At 43.7% G+C, this 21,220-nt stretch overlaps 1 protein-coding gene across 1 annotated transcript in view; it reads left to right on the forward strand.

Annotated features, from left to right (window-relative positions):
• The first annotated feature begins 232 nt into the window (after positions 1 to 232).
• The window catches only part of LOC128706889 (potassium voltage-gated channel protein Shaker), a 57,464-nt gene continuing 36,476 nt past the window's right edge, over positions 233 to 21,220 (forward strand). The window contains exon 1 of the mRNA XM_053801835.1: positions 233 to 382. Coding sequence (XP_053657810.1) covers positions 258 to 382 — 125 coding nt within the window. The 5' untranslated portion in view covers positions 233 to 257. The remainder of the gene's footprint in view (positions 383 to 21,220) is intronic.

The raw sequence follows: 21,220 nt of genomic DNA on the forward strand, positions 1-21,220 counted from the left end.
GCGGACGCACAACCAAAACGGCGCGACACATGTTACCGTGGGCCAAATGACGCCAAGTGCCTCCCAGTAGTTACGCGCTACCTTACTAATAGGGGGGTTTAGCGCAGGTTTGTGCAAGTGCGGTGTATATGTGAGCGTGTGAGAGTGTGTCTGAAGGCGACTGCATATAGGCGCGAAGCAGGACAGGACTGGCGCGGTGCGCGGGACGGACATCACTGTGCGTAGTGTGCGCGTAGTGTGCGGCATAAGATGAAATAATGGCTGCCGTCGCTGGCCTGTACGGACTGGGCGATGATTCGCGCCACCAGCGCCAACGAAGACAGCAGGCGCAACAGGCCAACCAGGACAAGACGGACAAAACACCCGACGGACTCAGCGAACCGTAAGCGATTACATTTTACATAACCCATTTTCATATAGCTGCATAGTCTAGCTTAGTTAGATATATCAAGAACATTTAATCTGGGGTTTACGAAGGTTACGGTTTCGCTTTCTGCTGTTCTGATGTATCAAAACTTGTGCGCAGTACTACGAATTTCTATTTAAGTTCAATTGATAATTCCCATCAGTGAATGTCTAATTATTACAACCGTTGCCAAGATGGTTCATCAAACTTTTACTTTCTCAAATGAATCCTAATTCTTTTTCCAAAAATCGAAGCGATTAAGCCATAAATTCAATACAATACATAATTAGTGTTGGGCAATCATTGTTGCTCATCAGTGTGATTGAGTGAAGTCATGTTTTTTTATGATGAGAAATAGTCAAGACATAAGTAAAAATATATCTGTCGTACTTGAACACATTAAGCGAATCGGTAAAGAATCAGCGATAGATTTTCCGTTCATTTCACACTCCAGTAACAAAAGATCATTATGCAAAGCGTCTAGTGAGCGAACCTTCATTTCTTAACTCACTCAATTGAGAATTTTGCTCATCTCAGCTGACCAAAGTGAGTTAGTTGGTCGCAACACTGTTTGTAACCTAAACAAGTATAAAACTATTCGTCATTTTATTTAGTTTTAGTCACTAAATTAATAAAAATCGCCTGTTAAGAAAGCTTTGCTAGAAGTAAAGCCTAAGTTTAGGCACTCTAACACATTTACGCCCGAATGTAGACAATTCGTGCATGTGTTGTTTGCGATGCGTACAAAACCAGAACGTTTCGCTTTTTCAGGTCCGAAGTAGATCTTTATCAACTGGGCGCTATCAATTTGATGAGAATCGCTGTGTAATCAAATTATAGAGTATTTTACTGTGCAAAACTGTACAAGACCACTTGAGCTGGTCGAAATGTGCGCAACACAGAAGTCTGTCAATGTTTATTACGCTTCCTTCCTGCTGTGCGACTTGGAGCCAACGATCTAGGTTCTGCGAAAACAATGATGCTAACAGTCTTTTTTTAAAGAGGAGGAGGGGGGGAGGGAAAGAGAGGAGGAGGGGCGAGGAGTGCTAGAAACTGTTGAAGCAAAAAGACACTCCGAACTTTCGTAACGCGCGGTTTTATGAGTCGGATAAAGTTTTGCACACTTTCGAACAAAACTATTTTCCGAATCTGTTTCAACATTTCGCTGGAAATGGAAAAGGTGGTGGTGTTGTTTTTTCGTTTGTTCCAACCCCGGAAAGCGCATGTGGATCCGTCATCAGCTTTGTCATATTCGTACCATACAATAGAATTGATGGCTGACGAAGTGTTACCCAAGCGGTGCAACGTCACCAGCAAGAAGGCAGGCGTTTGGCAGAGGGCAAGAGGAAGAAAAAGAGATAAACTATTCCATCCATGGTTCGGTGGCTTTTGCAGAGACTCCAGCGTGTGTATGTGTGGGTGTATGGTAGCCGAGAAAACTTTGGCAAAACCGTGCGGTAATCGGTACATCCGGCCGTAAGCAATGGTGATCCCTATTTTGCGCCAACTCCATCAAATCACACACGGTTGAGGTCGGGATGAATCGTATGAGCAAAAAAAATCACAAACGAGTGAAAAGCATGTGGTGTTAAACCGAGCATTGCAATTGCAATATGCGGATAACGTGCAGCATGCACATGCACACTTTATATATGATTCGACCTGGGATTGAGCATCAAAGAGTCGGCAAAGAAAAAGAAATCCAACTTCTTCCCTGTCTACTACTTGTTTCGGCTTCTTCCTTAATTTTTCTTTTCTCTCTCTCTTCCTCTCACACACACACACACACACACATACACACAGGAATCAACACTTTCACTATGTCGGATGTGGAATGTTGATCCGATTTGTTACCCGAGATTGAGCACCAGGTGGATGGAGGTTTTTTAGCTCGGGAAACATGATTATAAAGTCGTTTCGCGTAGTTTTTTTTTTCTTTTTATAGCTTTTCCGGGTCATTGCTTTACCGAGAGAACAAGAACTCCCTCAAAAAAATGTAAAAACTGATAAGTTTTATTGGGTCGTTTCGTAAATTCTGACCCGGTGTGCCGTAGTAGAATGTGCTGGCGATCAAAAAACCATCCATCAGTCAGAGCGGTACGAGTTTGCGGTTACGGAACCTGATGTATCTATCTAAACCACTGATCTGCTTTGGCTTCTTCACTCGTTTCGTATGGTTTTGTATTTCATATATTTTGCTGACTCAGTATACACGCTCGGTCGTAGCGGACTAGCACGACGAGCAAAACCGAAACAAACTCTTCACAATTTGAAGGCAAATAAGTTGGGAAATGGTAGAATAGAATTGAGCTAGCAATCAAGATAGCGTTGCAAACAGCAGGTTCTCCTACCAGGACGAGCCCGTCACTAATGTGGGTTGTATTCTTCGTAATGGTAGGAATGGAAGTAGGGAAGTATCAAATTTTTAACCCCAAAATGGTGCTTCGACTATTTCGCCAAACAACTTCACATATGCTGATGCATTACGGAGTGAACTTCTGTTCGCAAAAAAAAGAAAACGAAAAACCGTATCCAAATCCTGAGTATGCCTTTCCTTTGTTAACCGAAACCACATTTTATTCTTCTCGCTTGGTCATGTTTAAATCATCCATCTCATGCAAAAAAAAACATCCCCTTAAGCGTACTTGTGTCGTTCTTTGATTTGTAACCTTCCTGTATCGCTCACTCCCAGCGTTGACAGACACTCTGGCAGTCTTTAGCCTGTTGCTTACCCATCATGCTCTCGTTACATCCATTTTTATTGGATCGGGAATGCTTCCGCAGCGGGTGCTTCCATTCGCGGGGCCAAACTGGAGGCTAGCAATGGCGGGGGTAAGGGAAGTCCCATAAGTGTGTGAAGCCTCTTGGACGGTAAAACTGTACATATTGACATTAGCTTCCTCACATAATTTTTGCTGCCCAAACCAGCCTCACACGCGTGCTTGTAATGCGATGGAGGAAAAATACAACCTATGGCAACGTGAAAGCAACTAATAAGGTATTTCGGCTCTTGGGCCCTTCAGCCTTCGGTGTGGCTTGAGGTGTGGAGGGGTAGAGGAAGAAACGGAGCGAATGAGCAAGAAAGAGAGGGAAATTGGTGCTATGCTTCTGCAGTTCGTTTGCCCACACTTCACATACGGGAAACACTGGATTTTGTGTAAATGGAATGGTGCCCCAGTAATAATGGAATGTAGATAATCGAATTATAAAACGTAATGGAGGCGCATTATAGTTTATGATTCATTGAGCGGAAAATCGATCGTGCCGTTGTACCATTGTGCACCGCATGGGGTTGTGGTGAGGGTGGGCAATATGACAGAGAGGTGGGGAGGTGGAGGATTTTGTGTTTGGTACTGCCACTCGCGCTCGTTTTGGAGCGTGACTGGGTCGTTTAAATTGTGCTATGTCTTCTTCTTACAGTCGGTAACGAAAGTCTTTAGTAACTTTTTAATTGAAAGCCAAACTTAATTGGTTACTAAACTTTGAAGAAAATTTCATTAAATGAATATTGTTTTTTTTTTCAATAGGTTAATTTTAATATCACTTCTTGCAACCATTTTATGGGAAAATTGGATCTTAGTTATTTTTTGAGTGATAAATGTGATGAAAAAAATTACAGTAACTTGAAATCGTATCTATACTTTTTTGTATTATAATTTTAGAGACTATTGTTTAGACTATCATGACTATCATATTTGTAGATCGGTCATCATGATTCTAATCTAAAAATAAAAATTAATCTACTCTTGAAAAAAATAGTCGGTTCTGAATCGATCCCGGACAATGGAAGATGGGAAAATCGTACCACAATCATGATGCTATCATAAGCACACATCCTTGAGCACCCGAAGCAATTGAAAGGCGATGCTCGTAAGGACGCTCCGAGACCTGGAACTGACGTCTGTCACTCTGTTGTTGCCCCTTGCACTAACAGCCTAAAAGCGTCAATATGCTCGAGAAGTGTGGTTAGAAGAGTGCCCGAAATGATGATTGCTGCTGCCTTTCGTTGTTTGGCAAATGAGCGATTGATAAATTCATGTTGTCCAGCACAATGCGCACCACTAGTACGTTCTAAACGAAATTTTCTTAATGTTTGCATTTTTTTTGTCTGCTGTGGTGGTTGAGTGTGTACTTTTTAAATGCATTGCGGCCAGGCTACCAGTATCCTTGAACTGCACACACAAAAAAACCCCTCGAGGGTAAAGTTTCAGGGTTTCAGGGAAAAAATACGACAGGATTTAAATAAAGCTCACTTAAACTCGCTGGAGATCTCGTTAAAATGTAAACTTCTCTCAGCCAGCATGAACGAAATACACTGCTTAATTGAAGCGTCTTCGTCCATCCGTTCCGTTGCGCACGGTAAAACTGAAGAACATTACCCGGCTCGTATGTACTGCCGCTTTCGTGGATGTTATGGGAACGCAACAGTTCAACCGAATGGTGGGGGTTGGAAAGCAATATGGGTGGAGCCGCGGGTGAACCGCGGGAAAATCGTTCTGAAGTCCCGGTTTCTCATTCACCGCTACCATTATCTGCTAGCCTTCCCGGCTCGTTCCCGCGCTCGTAGCGCCCGACATGGAAATCAAACCTGTGGAACCTGTGGAGTGTGCAATTTGCATGACAATCAACCTCAACTTAATTAAAACCACCCAGTCCGGTCTTTGCTGCGGCGTTGATTCTCTGAGCGCGCACACACACACAGGTGGACTGAACCCGGAACGCGGTCCGAAACGAGCGTGTAGCGTGGTATCTCAATGATTGCCTCCCTATTTCTGCACTTCATTTGAATCTCTACCCCCTTCCATCCCTCCATCCAACCGCCTTTCCATTAATGTTGGTCCGATATGGGGATAAAGCTGATTTTCTCGTGCCCAGCTGTAGTGGTCGAGTGCATTCATGCTGTCTGTAAATGGAGGGAAGGGGAGAAAGAATAAAGGGAGGAAGTTCAACCCACGGGAGAAGGAGAAAAGAGAGCTTCGAGTTAAAGGAAGGCTCTAGTCAAACACACCTGGCGCCATGCGCTCGCAAGAAATCAATAGTTTGTATAGCGAAGTAAACTCTACTACCCCCTTTCCCTTCACTCCCACCCCTCCCACACTGTAAGAAGGGCAAAAGGGGACACGCGGGAAATAGAGGCGCTAAAGAGCATGGCTTTCTAAATAATGGTATCACCTAATGTGCCACCGATACCGATAGCACGTATCTTCCTTGTTCCATCACCCTGCAGCAAACGCACACATACACGTCTCATTCAATAATCCAGGTATTTCGTGTTTATTTGTGCGGCACCAGGCGCCTCCATGCGCTGCAACACTTTCAGTGAGGGAGGGGTGGGGTTGGGGGAGGGGATATTTCGGGGAGGACGAATGGTACAATATAGCTCGTAGTATATTCCAACTACAAATTCACGTCCAGTCCGCAAAATGAGGCATGAAACACGTAGTAAACGGTGCTCCACCATGGCCGGAGCGGGACAACATTGAAATGCACTGTACACCCTGCTGGAAACATGCGGATTGCGAGCGAGACACTAATAACTTCGATTCGCATTCGTTGTATTGTTGATTAGATTTGACCAAAATCATCATTATGACATGGTATTTATTTAATTTTTTACTCATGCTCATTCCTACTCTACTGCTTCCAGGCTTCATATTGCTTTTTTTTTTAAACACACTGACGTAGTAAACCCTCTTCACCCCTCATTTTAAGGCTACTCGTCCTACCCAAAATTGGATTCCCCTTTCTTTCAGCATGGGGCATGGGCAGAGGGTTGTTGAATCGGCTGCGGCACTGCAGTAGTTTCGCGTGTCCTCTTTGCTAGCACGTTGCTGCAATGTACAACTAGAACCATTTCGGTTCTGTGTTCCTTTTGTATTGTTGGTGTAGTTGTGTCAGAGTGTGTTCGTGTGCCTATACATCGAAGTCTTATCTTTTCGTGATTTTTACTGTACACTGGTACCATGCTCAAGAAGTTAAGGCCATGAAGAAGTATGCCTTAAGGCCTAGCATACTTAGTGGATATTGTAGTTTCCTCTGTAGAGGATGATGTACCTTGCGTACCACACTGTCACAGGCACTAAGCAAAGCAGGCGCGTATGTACCTGTGTAGCATTTCTCTAGTTGACGTCACGCATGAGCTATAGAATGTCTCGTTTCATCAAAACAAAAAAAAAACACCCAGTGATCAAAGGCACAAAACAAAAATAGGAAACAAATAGAAAGAAGTGAATATAAAAGCAGCAGTCGCACAGATACACTTGCCGTATCATGTTACCTTACAAACAATGGGCAAAAAAGGGGTATTATTTTACTTGTTGATAGCCATCGATCAGTGATGAGGGCCATGCGACGAAACCATGGGCATGGCAGACCGTCTTTCAGGTTCAATACGTGAGTGTGTGCATGAAAGAGAAAACAAAGTTGGATCGACGAGGAAGGAAAGTGAGGCGTAAGTATCTAATTTTATGCTTGAGTTCACCGCATCACACCTACTCGTTGTATTACATATACCGATTGCGTCTAGGTCAACACGACCCTTCGTGGCCCTTTTCGCATATTTGTGTAGCTTAACAAGAGGGCTGCAAGGAAAAGGTGTGAGAAGGAGAGACGGAGAGGCAGACAAACGTTTTAGTTATAATCAAGCAGAAAGAAGTTCAAGTGGACATAACAAAAGCACAAAGAGAAATCGAAGGTAAGCGCACGTAAAATGCACGGCGTAACAATACAGCAACAGCAGCTGTGAAAATCAAAATAAGTGCCCGCCTAAAGATGACAGCAAGGGTAGGTGTGAAAATTTAGAGGAAGAAGTGTTTTTCCGTCCTCCCCGTGAGAAGCAATTTTACATCGTCTAAATATTTACCACCATCCTCCTACCCCGAAAGTGTTCCCAACGCCCCAATGTTACGACCAAATCCTATTCACGCCGGGCCCTGCACCTTGACGCATTCGGTTGCGGCATTCGATGACGTCCGCTAGTGGCCTAGTGGCTTACATTTTTGTTGATATTACCGCATATCCTGACCTAGTTGATACTGCTGCAAGCTACGCCACAGCGGATGTTGAAGCATCTATTGGAAGAAGTTCCAAATTTGTAAACCTCCCGCCAACCACTATGCAGCGACAAATGTGTTTATAAATTTGTTTTTATTGCTGCTAGCAACCGCTTCTTGGGTTTTGAACGATTGACAGGATGATATTTAAACATCTTTAATAACTGTCTCTCTGCAATGCCTTTTTGGGCACTTTTTATACAACAAGCTGCATAATGCATGTACAAAAAATTACACCTTATTTTATATAAAGATATTCTATTGATATTAGTATTCGTCTATTTGTTGTTTATTAGTTTGTAACAACATCTTAAAAATAATCCTGTCACACTCAATCCTATACACGGGTGGAGGTAGGATCCAAATAAAGATTCTCTCTTTTACATGCATCTTTATCTTCTCAATATATTAAACATTCACCCCCCCCCCCCCCTCCCCCCCCACCTACTTCTGTTGATTGCCAGTGCGTTCGACTGGCACAGGAAGCCATTTTTGTAAAAAAAGAAGCACATTTTACAATTGCACTAGCAATGTTCTTTATCTGGTTGGAAAAATGGCGAACGTCGACACAGTGCTTACTTATGTATGAGCGTATGCAAAATTCAACAGCACCGTTCGAACTCTTCAAACAAACAAATTGATACCAGAATAATACTATCACCATACACACAGCGGGACGGATGGAATAATTCTTTGTCTCGTTTTTTTTTCGCGCTTCACCCTTCCCCCCCTTATTGGAGGGGATGAGGATAAGTTGAATTCTCCACTCCATATTTGTTTATGCGGTCATACTGGGAATATTGATTTCGAATTAAACAAGGCGAAGTGGATTGACTTTTATCACTTACCCTTGCAGAGTAACACTCGAGCAAGTGATTGCCCTCGCGAAATTTTGAATCTTCTTAGTAGAATGATTGATGCAATTAATTCAGACACACATGAAAAACAGAAACATATAGAGCTGCATTTAAATTTCATGTGGTGCGGCTCATTATCAACACGGCCGCTAATGCTTTGGTATCGTCCCGGTAGAGCGTGCACATAAACACCATGCGCGAAGCACCATCTGGTGGCAATTCCGACAAAATGAAGCTCCTTTTTTCGAGCAATGTTTGCTGTCCCGCCAACCCCCGATTCGAGCAGTTGGACCCATTGGAGCTTTCGCATTAGCTTTCTCACTCTGCGTACTGCTTGTTTGCTCACTCTCACCCGTCGGAATGTTCGGGCAGGCTGAACTTGGGCGCGTGAAGCTTTCCGCGCTGCCGAATAACCGAACTGTGGACCGAACGTGACCAAAACAAACAAAGAAACAAAAATACACGCGTTCGGAGCTTTTTATTTGGCAGAAGCTTTACGCTGTCGGCATTGGTGCAATGCACCCATTTTGTTGGATTTTGCGTCCACGTGTCGCGTTTCTGTTGCCCGCTACAGGTTTTACATGGTATGATGCGTGCTCTTTCTCACATTCGGTGCTGTTGCGCGTCCTACATCTGGTTTGAGGGGGACAAATTTAATTTATTCGTCTCATCCTCACCATTGGAATGTAATCGAATGGATGCAAATTGGTGATTGGAATCAATGGGAAGTGAAGAAAGATAGTGCCGGTTATCGATGGCTTTCCCTCATATGCATACTACGGCACTTTCTGCCACTTCTACGTAATGCCCCACTGATGGCTTTAGGGGAATATTAACGTTACAGGATATTCTACCACACACCGGTGATATGTAACAAGTAAGCTCTGTTGTACCAAAGGGGAAACAAAATAAACAATAAACCACTTAGAGCTAAAGGTGCTGCGTGTGGTATGGGAGCCCCTGGAGCGTGGTGCGGATGACAATTCTCAACCCTCTTCTACACAACACGATCGATGACCGAATCCCGTGGTGTTCGCTATTATTAGTGCACCATTACCGATACATAAATACATTGGCGAGGCTAAAAATAGATCTCATCAGCATTCCCTCCCAGGGCCTCTTCTCAATAAACCACTAGCTGCACTCTGTTGGGATACAAAACCCACCCCGTTGGAACTATTTCTTCCCTCTGCATTCCCCATCCCTATTTTATCAACCCCATGGCAGTGCTGTCGTCGCTGTGTAACCTTCAGTCCGCTCTGAATCGCTTTTCTTCTCTGTCATTCGCTCTCTCTCTCTCTCTCTCTCTCTCTTCATTTCTATCCCCATATTCCTCTCTCTTTCTCTCTATTTCTTTCTCTCTTTCGTTGTGCTGAAAACGGCATGGGGGCTGTTGTTGTCATAACATAAACACACACAGAGGGCAACTCGTCATGCCCTTTCCAGCTGATATGGTGACGTGCGCCTTCGTCAGCGTGACACATTATTCTGATTCCATTTTTTAAACGCCTTCCTCGTGTCCGACCGGACCATCTATCCGCTATTCCCCGGGCCCTTTATTTTTGGCGATCACCGACACCGACAGTTGAAGGATGATCGTTCACCACCCGTACATCCTTTCCCCCTCTCCCTTAACCCATCCTTTCTCTCATTCACCCTTGTTTTCTGTCCCCTGTTAGCACCTGTTTGCTGGCAGGCGATCGTTCAAGACATGGTACCGAAGCAAGAATACATACCAACCAGCGATCACAGCAAACAAACCTCACCTAACCAATTAGGGGAAACCTAGGCTACATCGTGCGTCATAGAAACGGCGGCTGAAGCCAAACAGTATAGCAATAAAAATGGATGCGGTTACAAGGGGTTACCCGCGAAGCGAGGTTTTAAACTAAAGAGCGGAAACGGCACGGGGAATAATGGTGGGGGTTTTTTGCTGCGGGACGGAACCGATGCAGACCTTGAGCTTTTCGGGTGTGCGGTTGTTGGGTCAGTTTTCAGCAATCAAAACAGCTCTCGTTCTGCTCTTCCCGATGTACTCCGCTCGTTCGGCTGAGCATTACGCTGATTGTGCGCTCTCTTGCTCTTTCATTTGGCCGAAAACCTGCTGCCCGATGCTCAGAGCACAACAGCTCACGACGAAAGGCGTCCGACGCACTGTATGCTATTCCGTCCTTTTACGCTCACACAGGTTAGTTCGTTTCGCTCAAATCGCGTCCCATGATCGGTACAGCATCTCTTGGTTTCCGTCGGTTCTGCTGCAGCATACAGTGTCGGCTAGCGGACGGTGAAGATGAATCGATTCAATATGGATTTTCTTGCTCTCTCTCACACTAACATACACACTCTCATCGCACATTCTCCTGGGAAATTCGTATCGATGTTATGGTGATGGTGGAAAATTCGAAGATATGCTGCGATGGTTGCCAATTCGACCAGCTGGCTGGATTGTTGGACTTTGCCGCATCGTACCATATTCCACAGTACACACACACACACACACTTACACATACACATAGACACACCTTTTCTACTTGCCAATTTCCCAATATCTCTTCCACCTCCATCGATTTCATCCCAGTGAATTGTAACCGATTTGAAGCAATTTTCCAAATGATTTCAAGTGCTGCTCGCATAATCACACCCAATCAGACGATCGTTTGTGGTGCGGTAACCAGAAGGGAGGGAAGAATCGTAGCATCTTGATTGACAAGAAGGACAGTACTCATCTTTCATTTGCCAATTCCGTTTTCAACACCCATGTCGTACGGCAAAACTTATTTATTACTGTCGTATAATGCTTTCATTTTTCTTGTTCTCCTCTAGAAAACGATATCAGCAGTATGGTAGGCTTCCCAGTTAGAAGCTGATAGATTAATGATACTTGTTACATTTTCTATTTATTAATAATATATTTTAATTGTAATATATATATTAATAATATATTTAATAGTAACAACTATTACTTTTTTATTGTTATTTTAATTTTCGATGCAAATTAAATGACGGATTCAATTCAACTATCTGTGCACATCTGATAAACATCCCAAATAACAAAAAAGGTTATCTTTCCAACCAACTTCATTGTACTTCATTGTTGTTCTATCATGGTTTTTGCTGTTGTGTTCTTCTACGGTGGATTTAAATGCGCGCTCGGAATTTGTTTCCGAATAATTCCGGAATAAGAAATGCTACATTCCATTTCTTTACCGCTACGAAGCAATTATTCGCCTTCCCGTACCCATTCCACACGCACTCGTGTGTTGCTTGTTCGCTGGGTAGACTCCCTTTTGTTGTTATTGTTGCTCCTGCTACTACTACTGTCTGCTTAATTCGTATCGCAATACACAAATGACAGTTGGTCATTTGGCGGTAAGGCGTGGCAGTACCGGCGAGGGGTGCACATTACACGTAACTTAGCGAAACAGTCGAAAAAGCAAAGAATGGAATGGGTGACCGCAGCAACGGGGCAAAAGATGGATGGGGAAAGGGTCCGAAAATGAAAGGAAGGAGGAAATGGGAAGTGAATGTGTTAAAAATAATTTAACTCAAGAAAGCTGCCAAAACAGGCGACCTGGTTTACGGCCAACCCCGAAAGCAACAAAAACCAGAAACATCACCATACCACCCTTCTTCTTCCGTGCCGCGAACTAGCTGCAGCATCGCGAGCATCTTGGTTCACGGCTGCATGCACAGCATCGGACCTGTTTTTTATCTTTTTTTCACGCGAATGGTGACCCTGACGGGAGTCGCGCGTTTGGCTATTTGCAATACTGTTGTATGCTGGTGTTTTGTTACCATTTTTTTCTCCTTCTTCGTCATTGTAGTGCGGCTATGGCGGTTTGCGCGTTAGCAAACGTATCGTTATCCTTCGGGCAATTGATTGAGCTGTATTTCATTAGCCAATTTGTATTTGTAGACGAGCGCAAATGCTGCTAGCAGTCGGTATCAAGCAGACAGGTACAGCTCGTATTCTGTCACAAAATGTCACCTCATAATAAGGAACTAAAAAAAAGCAGATTAAAGATTTTAAAGGCAAATTGTGGGTTTAGAAAAGAAAAATATGAATAGTTCAATACATGGTAGTTAATCTAGCAAAACATTTGATTTTTATTTCTATCGAAGCTATAAAACACATGAAATGGAGACGCCTGGTGGATTTGGAAATGGCACCGTGAGCGAATGTGACGAAACGATTCGACACGGCGAACAGGGAAGATAAAGGGAATGGTTCCATAATAAGCCTCATAATGATGTTCGAGCACGTTTCCAGCATGGTTCCGATGGCTGTCTACCCCACTTCCGAGGGTGCGCCAGGATGCGTTATTTTTATCCGCATTATGTTCCTTCATAGTTGTCCTGTACCATTCATCAAATGGTCGTTTGGAGTCAAATCAATTGTGATCAAACATAATGTTATTCTCGTTAATGTGGAGAATAAAGCGTAAACATATAGAAATAAATGCCTTTAATGCCATTTGAGCAATGAAGGACATTGACTGATGTTATTAGCATTAATTAAATTAATCCTTGTTTAAATTACACTATGTTCAAATTTTATAACATATTTTGTTTATTTTTGCATGCGCTATTCAGAGCTTGTATCGAATACAAAAATGCTGATGCCTAGAAATAAACCCACGGATGATACGACGCTTTGCTATAAACAAAATAAAAAGACATACCCACGCGAACTTGATGGTTTTCATTTTCAATTGTAACATCCCACTGTGTTGCAACACGGTTGCAGAAAGCCAAAATCTTTTTGTGATTTAAAAATAATTTTTCGCCTCAGTTTTTTGTACACTAACGATAAGCCATACTCCAGAGACATGTGTTTATTGTGTGAGTGTATTTTCTTATGATGAAAGGATAAACGGCTGTTGTGCGATTGTTGAAGCACAACCTGTGAGGAGGATGTGGAGAGAGTTGGGGAAGAGAAAAGACGCACTTTAGATCCGCTACACGTGCTCAAACCATGCGCTGCTCCGGCTTTTAGGACCCTGCCTGCCTGCCAACTGGAGGCCGCACTCGATACGCATCGCATGCTCTGTGTGATGTTGCCTCATTACGGGGCACATGGACGCATCGTCGTCAAAAGGCTTCCCGTAAAACCCCGCCCCTCCGCGCATGCAATGCGGGTTTTCTCTTGTGCGAGAAAGGCTTGCATGCTTTGAAGAATGGCAGCGAACGGGATGAAGAAGTGGGTCGTATGCGGCTTCCAGCAAGAGCTCATTATATGATCCTAAACCACTTCTGCACATCTTTTGTGTGTGCGCGCATGTGTGTGTGTATGTGGGAGAGAGATAGGAAGATGGGCAGTGCTGTAGCTCTGGTAGTCGGTAGCACTAGTTTTTGAAGTGCGAAAAGCTCGACTTCCTTTTTCTCCAAATGCTGACGTAAATCAGAAACGTGTCAGTGACTCGTCCTTCGGTATTGCCGGGGTTTGCTCTCCTTTTTGCTATCGCTTGGTATTTTTTTTTTTTCCTGCGTAGCACAGATGTTACAGACCACTGTTGTGCTCATTTGCTCACCGATACTTTTAGCAAAAAAAAAATAAAACAGCACATAAAGAGAAGAGGGTTCTCTTTTAGACAGAAAATGAACGAAGGTCAGCAGGACGCGAAGATTGTACGAATTTTTCGCCAAAGCTGAGCAAGGGAGCACATGCAGAGCCTCATACTTCAACATGCGCGGTGGGACGGGGTACAGGGAGGAGGCAAATTTCCAACATGTGTTGGTGGAAGTGTGAGTGGATGTATTGCAGAGAAAGAGAGCAAAAAGAAAGGTTTCACGGAGATAAGTTGCTCGATTGTTAAAGGGAGGGGAACACGGCCACAAATTTGTAGCAATTTTGTAGCATTCGTAAGCATAACACACAACGCGAGCAACATTCAATAGACAGATTTTTGGTAAATTTCAAGTAACGCAAACAAACATTTCAATATTTTTAACAACTTAGCGCAAATATATTATGTTAAATTAATTCATCGAAAATCCAGAAATTATTGTTCAACTCACTAAAAAAAATGAAGGTTGATGTTTATTTCTTCAAAAATATAACAATGAATATCAATGAAATTCGACCGCAGGCATTAATTTCCGTTGCAGTTACTATATGATCGAGAGTCTCTTTAGTAGAGAATAGTAGAAACACGTAATTTTGCAGCAATTTTCATTTTGTTTTAAAATATCAACCACGAACAAAACGATAAATGGGCATTAGTTTAAGAAGCTTTTACATAATTTACAAAAGACAGTGGGATAATTAAGTTCCAAAATGCAAAATGCAAAACAAAATGGTGGCTAGTAATAACTTTACAGAAAAAAACGTTTCAAATACTTGAATTCTTGATCTTTTGTTCAGTTATTATTGAAATCCTAAGGTCTTCTGATTACCTAACTGATAAAATTTTTATTCTTTTCGATTCAATTTCCTCATCGATTATTTATACGAGAGTGTCTCAGGTGCACGCTTTGAGTGATAATTTGCTCCATTCAGCGTTTGATTATTACGATATTGACTATTAACATGCAGAAAGTTCAATTATTACGCTTGCATATAATTTTCACACCGAAGTAAACAATCTTGTAGGGATGAAAAGAAACACGAAAAACAATTTGAAAAGGTGTAACGAGATATTATTGAATCGTACTAATTCAATACCCTCTCAATACAGGGACCGTTCCTTGAACGCTAGATCGAAGTGAAGCCGCTACTCACGTTGACCACTGGAACGGGACAGTCAAACTAATAAATAGAGTCCAAACGGGGGGAGGGAGAGGGAGACATTGAAAAATCTCTATGCAAATGCAAAGCCAAAAGCAAGAAAGAAAGAAGTCAAATTCACCCAGCAGCAGCAGCAAGTAGTAAAAGGGGGGAAACAAGAGGGTCCCCCTCTGGTCCCGGGGTGCAGGTCTAGATCTACGTGCGGAGTGCGTGTCATGCGCATTCCGGCATGTTTATACGAGCTGCTGCTTCCCTGCTGCTCTTTTATCTCGCTCACACAGTGCTCCATGCGTTTCCGGCGCCAACCTTGTTTGTAGCTACACCGTGGGTGAAAGCGGGAAAGTCGATCTATAGGCTCACAACGCTTTACCGTTCAACATTGTATCAGGACCATGGTCACAGCAGAGACATCGAATGTACATCGAATTGACCAGAGAGAGAGAGAGAGAGAGAGAGAGAGAGAAAGAGTGCGCGAGTGAGAAAAATAACCACAAGCAGCATGAAAAAACAGAAGAGAAAAGAGGATTGTGCTACAGCTTTTTTGTTGTTTTTTTTTGTTTTTGATAATTCTTTCGTGCGTGCTGTACCGTCTTGCGTCGTCCAAAAATGGTTTGCGTGCGAAATGCGTGCGGGTGGAATGTTTCGCTTTTGTTTTCATGCATTGCTTCGGTTTTTGTTTTTCTTCCATTTTTTTTTTGTGCTCTTTTGTTATTCCTTTGTGGTTGCGATATCAGAATAGTCATACTTCGTACGAAACAAACTTGCAAACCGTGCGTGCATGGAACGTAAAACGCACAACACGGGTAGGGAACGAGCAGCTGAATGCGTAAAACTCGAAGCCAGGGCAACGTCAAAAGCCAGGGCCAGGGCAACGTCAAAAAGGGGTTTGTTGCAGGGGTGAACTTCCGCAAGCAAACCTTCACGTGGGGATGATTGGATGAAGAGAGTAGGGTGGAAATTGGTTGGAAGAGGGTGGGGGTGAAAATTCAACAATTCGTTTGTGCGTGACTGCCACGCGAACGGACGATGGAGGGGTAAGGGTAAAAGGGGATGAGAGGATAAGGAATGAAGGGAAGGATAATTCACGAAGCTAGGAAACGCATTTTGGAGCATCGATTGCTTGCTGATTTTGATCATAGCCAGTTTACCGCGTGCACGGTGATACACGAATAGCCCTCAGGACATTCATCGACGAGGTACGAGCTGTATGCCAGGGTTGTTTATGTTTTATTTTGTATCCTTTAAGCTTCTTGCTTTTAAATGCAGCATAATGCAACTTGTACAGGACTACACTGTGTGGCGTTGCAAGCTTTCGCACATGAAGGATGTACATACAAATTCATTTACTTCGTGTTATCGTAATGACCTATCCTTTTTGGTAGAAGAAGAATTATTTCGCGAATCACTAGTGAAATTATGTTCTACTGGATACCCTTACTGGTCTAAAGCTACATAATTAAAAGGAGCATTTTGTAGCAATGTAGCATAATACCGGCAGGAAGCGTTTTTTGTGTGTTAATTAATATCCACAGCCTTGATCCTGCCGTGGATTAAAAAAAAAAACCCTCACAAACACACGCAGTGGTTGCAGGTCGGGAGTGGCCGCAGGGTACATTTTTTGGAAAGTAAAAGAAGAAGTAGAGAAAAAATGAACGCAAAACAACAGTCAGCAGCAGCAGCGTACTAAACAACGGCATCAATAACGATAAACAAAGTAACGCATGCGCGCTGCAGTTCGGTTTTCAATTTGAGGGTTTTCCCCACCCAGTCTCTCCAGCCATCCCGGTCATCTTGGCCCATTGGCAAGCATGCTTTTACCCACCCAACCACACCCGGTTGCCAATTGCGGGCACGGTTCAGTTTGCTCTCTGCAATCTCTGCTCCGTGATGTCTTCCAATATGATTCGCGTGTCGCTCTCCCGGTTGCGTTTTCTCCTGTGCACGGTTCTCGTGGATGTGGATGCTTGCTCGCTTTGATCACTGATAATTTGCTGGGATATCTCCTTCTCCGCACGCATCGCACTACGGTAGATAGCGTGAAACGCAAGCGGAGCATCATTACAACTAGCTGGGAGATAGAAAAAATCCCCCTAACCAACGCTGGAAGAGTACTAGCACCAGAAGAGAGAAAAAGAGAGAGCGATATGGAGAGAAAGAGAGAGAAATAGGGAGAGAGAGGGTGATCAGTACCAAAGAATGGAGAGTTCGAACGATCACTAGCAGTTTGTCTTTTGCTGCGGATTTATCTTTGAGCGTGAAATTGCAAACAAAATCTAATTTTGCAAACAGATCATAAATGCAACTTTGCTCGAAACGCAGCAGGCCAAAAATCTTCAATCATCAACGGCAAATGGTAAAGAAATGCCACTAGCGAGATGTTGGAGAGAGGGTATTTATTTGTTGCATACACACGGCACCGCTCTTCTAATGCTCGCTCGCTCGTGGTGCTAAAATTTTCCCTGCTTGCCCACGCGCACACACGCGCATTATCGGTGCTCGCTTGCTGTTCGTCGGCGTTCGGGTTCTGGTTGTTCTGGTGTGCTCGTCGACCAGCTACCTAAAACCTTAAGCAAAGGCAGTGAACACGAAGGAAAGCAACACACGCTAAAAAGTAAGGCAGGTGAATAAAGAAAAAAATCCGACACGCAAACCAAGCAGAAGTACGGTGGCATGCAGGGCACCAAGCCGCCAGGAAAAACTCGTCGACAGTGAAAGACGACGGGCAGAACGACCACCAGCAGCACCAGGCAGCAGCAGCAGCGGTTTTTGTCGCGTTTGTCCCTTTTTTCTTCCTCGGCTATCCTGCCGTGACAACTCGTTCAACTCCCGTGATTTGCCTGCTCCAAACAACCACGCACCAAACCTTGTCCCCGTCGTGTGGGCCCAGGACCTTGGCTGTTTTCTTGAATGCGGGGCTGAGCTATAACCCACACGGTGCACGGTGCGCGCGTAAGTTGCGTCCGGTTTGTGTGCATCGGTGGTGTATGTACCGTTTCGTCCGTGGGTTTGTATGTGTGTGTGGGTGTGCGTGCGCGAAGAACGTGCGTGCGTGCGTTTACTATTAGCGATCCTCCGCTGTATGTCCGCGGATAGTAGCAGCTCTGACAAAACGGTGACGATCAGTGTATGTGAATTAGTGCTTGTATCTGTATGTGTGTATGTGGGTGTGAGTGTGTGGAGGGATCTTTTTTTCCAGATCCCATTTATCAAACTCGATACGATAAGACACAGCGCTCGGCTGGCTCGACTACACAGGTGCAATTATCTAGCACTTCACAGGAAACTTCTCCAATTGGAGCGAAAAATGACGAAGAAGATGCGGTAGATACTGCTACCATCTTCTTCTCTTCTGTCCCCATTCCTCCGTCACTCAAAAGCCTATCCACCATCAATGAACTGCATGCCGAAAGGACACTGGCAAACCAGATAGCAGATAAGAGCGTTGGAATCAATGTCTTTCCCCAAGAATCTTCGGGTTTTCGCAAATAGCAGTGTTGCAAACCAACTAGGGGTGATAATATGAAAATAGCTATTATTGAGAACGTTTGAAAAGTTAACAAGAGACAATTTATGAAAAAAAGATTTCATAGCATGTTCTATCGAAATCCACTCAGAGGTAGAAACATGGGCCTGCGACAACTCTGTTTCGCTTTCATGTGCTTTCATGCGAATTTTCATGTGTGTGTGTGTGTGTGTGTGTGTGTGTGTGTGTGTGTTTGTGTGTGTTTGTGTACGTTTGTGACGGTGTTGGTGTACGTGAACAAGGGTATGTCTTTGCTCGCACATCCTTTTTTCAGCGCCAACCGTTGCAAGTTTTCCAAGAATGGATCTCCCTTGCCCACTCGGACTCTTGAAAAGCTTGCTCGGTGTTTGACCATTTTGAACTTCCCGCTGGTTGCGAGACCAACATGAAATTCTTTAAAGCATAACTGTATGTGTACCTTTACCCGCGAAGCGAACCAAATAGTTGTCCTTGTAATATTTGCACTCTACAATGAGGGGCAGATAAGTGAAGGTGGACCTTTACACCCCTTACATACTCGTTACGTTAGACACTCTGCTTGCTAGGGAATGGATCTGGAGTGATGTGGTAGAGTTGCATGATTCTAGTATGACATTAAAATATAAAGCTACGCATACTTTTATGGGTACCATTTCAATAAAGATGTAAAGTGATATATTGATACGAAAGGTGAATTACTATCCATAGCTAATTTGAAAGTTCTTACGCCTTATGTGCCTATGCGTGCATGTATAGGTGCGTCCGTGGGAGTGCGCGCGCCTGCCCACGTAACTATCTGTGTGTGTTTGTGCGTTTGTGAGGGACACGCTGGTGTGCAGAGGCTTGTCATCGTAGAGTGAAAACCGTACCAGGGTGTGCACACAACCGAGACAGAGCAGGGGGTGGGTCGAAAATGGGGAGGGAGGGGGGTGGAGAGAGGGGGAGAAGTAAACAAGGTGGAAAATTTTACCGTTTTTCTCTGTTCTTTATTTGCTCCATATCTTAAAGGTCTCTTCACACTGTGCTCTTCAGTTAAATATGTAGCATTTTTCTGTTATGTTTATCATGCTATTAACTGCATCGTTATGGTCTTGGAAAACCGAGAAGCTTGATTACATGTAGAATTCATCATATTTTGTTTGCTTTTCTAAGCATCTAAGCCAACCGAATAATATCACTCCAACTATTTCCACTGCAAAAATGAGCAAATCGCAAATGAAAACCCAAAACCCTGCGTAGTGTTTAGCAGCAAAGATACGTCGCCTAATTCGCTATGATATGTGGTGCTCCGCAAAACGCTCGGAGGTCTCAGCATTCAACAATCAACTCGCAAAAAAAAACATTTTTTGTTGTTTCTTTGGGTCCCGTAAAAAACGGCAGGGCTCACTAGGAACGACATTCTCACGCGCTTTTGCACGCTCGCTGTATGTGTGTGGCTGTGGCTGTGTGAAACCGTGTAACGACTACAGTGCTCACAAACGTTGAACTGTTCGCATCGCTAAGTGTACGTGTGCTCGTGTGCTGTGAGTGTGTATCAAGCATCATTTAGCCGTATTTGTTCCTTGCTGCCCGTTTAAACTATCATGGAATCGTTGCTCAACTTTTCCGCGCACAAGAAAAAAAGAAGGTGTAAGTGATGCAAAATTGTAACGCAAGTGGAAAACCACACATGGCGCGATGTAATGTTTCAAGTTTCTCATGCAAGAGCCGTGCGTGAGTGTCAGCGTGTGTGTGTAATTTTTTACCTCGATGTGATTTTCGCCGAAAGTGAATAGTGCAAAGTGATGGAAGAAGTGAGGTGGAAAAGCAAATGAAACGCAACAGCAACAACATAAAACGAACGCACACGCATACACGCACACACACACGCGCGCGTGAACGTGAGCTAAACATTAAACCCCAGCCCCAACAATCAAACGCACTAGCCAGGCAAAAAGCGGATGGGACGGCCATCTTTCTTTGCCTGCAAATACCGGTGCAGGGCTGGCGATGAACTTCAATCAAACGTTTTACCCGTAACGGAACCGCTGCTTCGCTCGTGGATTCCTACACCTGTAACCGTAACCGAATCGACCAAAGCTCACAACCGCTAGTATCGTTGACAATGGGTGCTTTTAAACCCATGTTCGTCCATCGAAAATAAGGCTTTCCACAAAACTAATAGTGGATTTTCTTTCGGAATGGTATACTTTTCGGATTTTCTTTCGAAACGGTAGATAAGAAATTACTGCAATATTTTCTAAGCGGCACCAGGCGCCTCCATGTTTGATTTGGACGGACGCTTCGTACGTGGTGTTATCGATCGTTTAAAGCTGGGAGAGAAAGATACACGATGACGAGACAGCGGAAGGTTTACAAAATTTTCCAAAATGTAATCTTCTATACAAAAACACATTCACGACTGTGGTGCTATATGGGATTTCTGGTGAGCTACCAGGCGTCTCCATCAACGAAATGCCATAAAGAATTTATTGTTTATCTACATCAAACGAAATGTTAAAGGATGACTTTATGGCCTAGTTTTTATGTAGTTAATTGTGATACAGGGTCACATATGACACAAACTAAATTGGTTCCACTTTGACAAAATCCGTCATGGTTGAGTATAGTTTTATTTATTCTTTTTGATGTTTTGATGTCAATTAAGACGGCAGGACCGTATTGTACGATGCCGTA

This window comes from Anopheles marshallii, chromosome X (genome assembly GCF_943734725.1).
Source record: "Anopheles marshallii chromosome X, idAnoMarsDA_429_01, whole genome shotgun sequence".
NCBI lineage: Eukaryota > Metazoa > Arthropoda > Insecta > Diptera > Culicidae > Anopheles > Anopheles marshallii.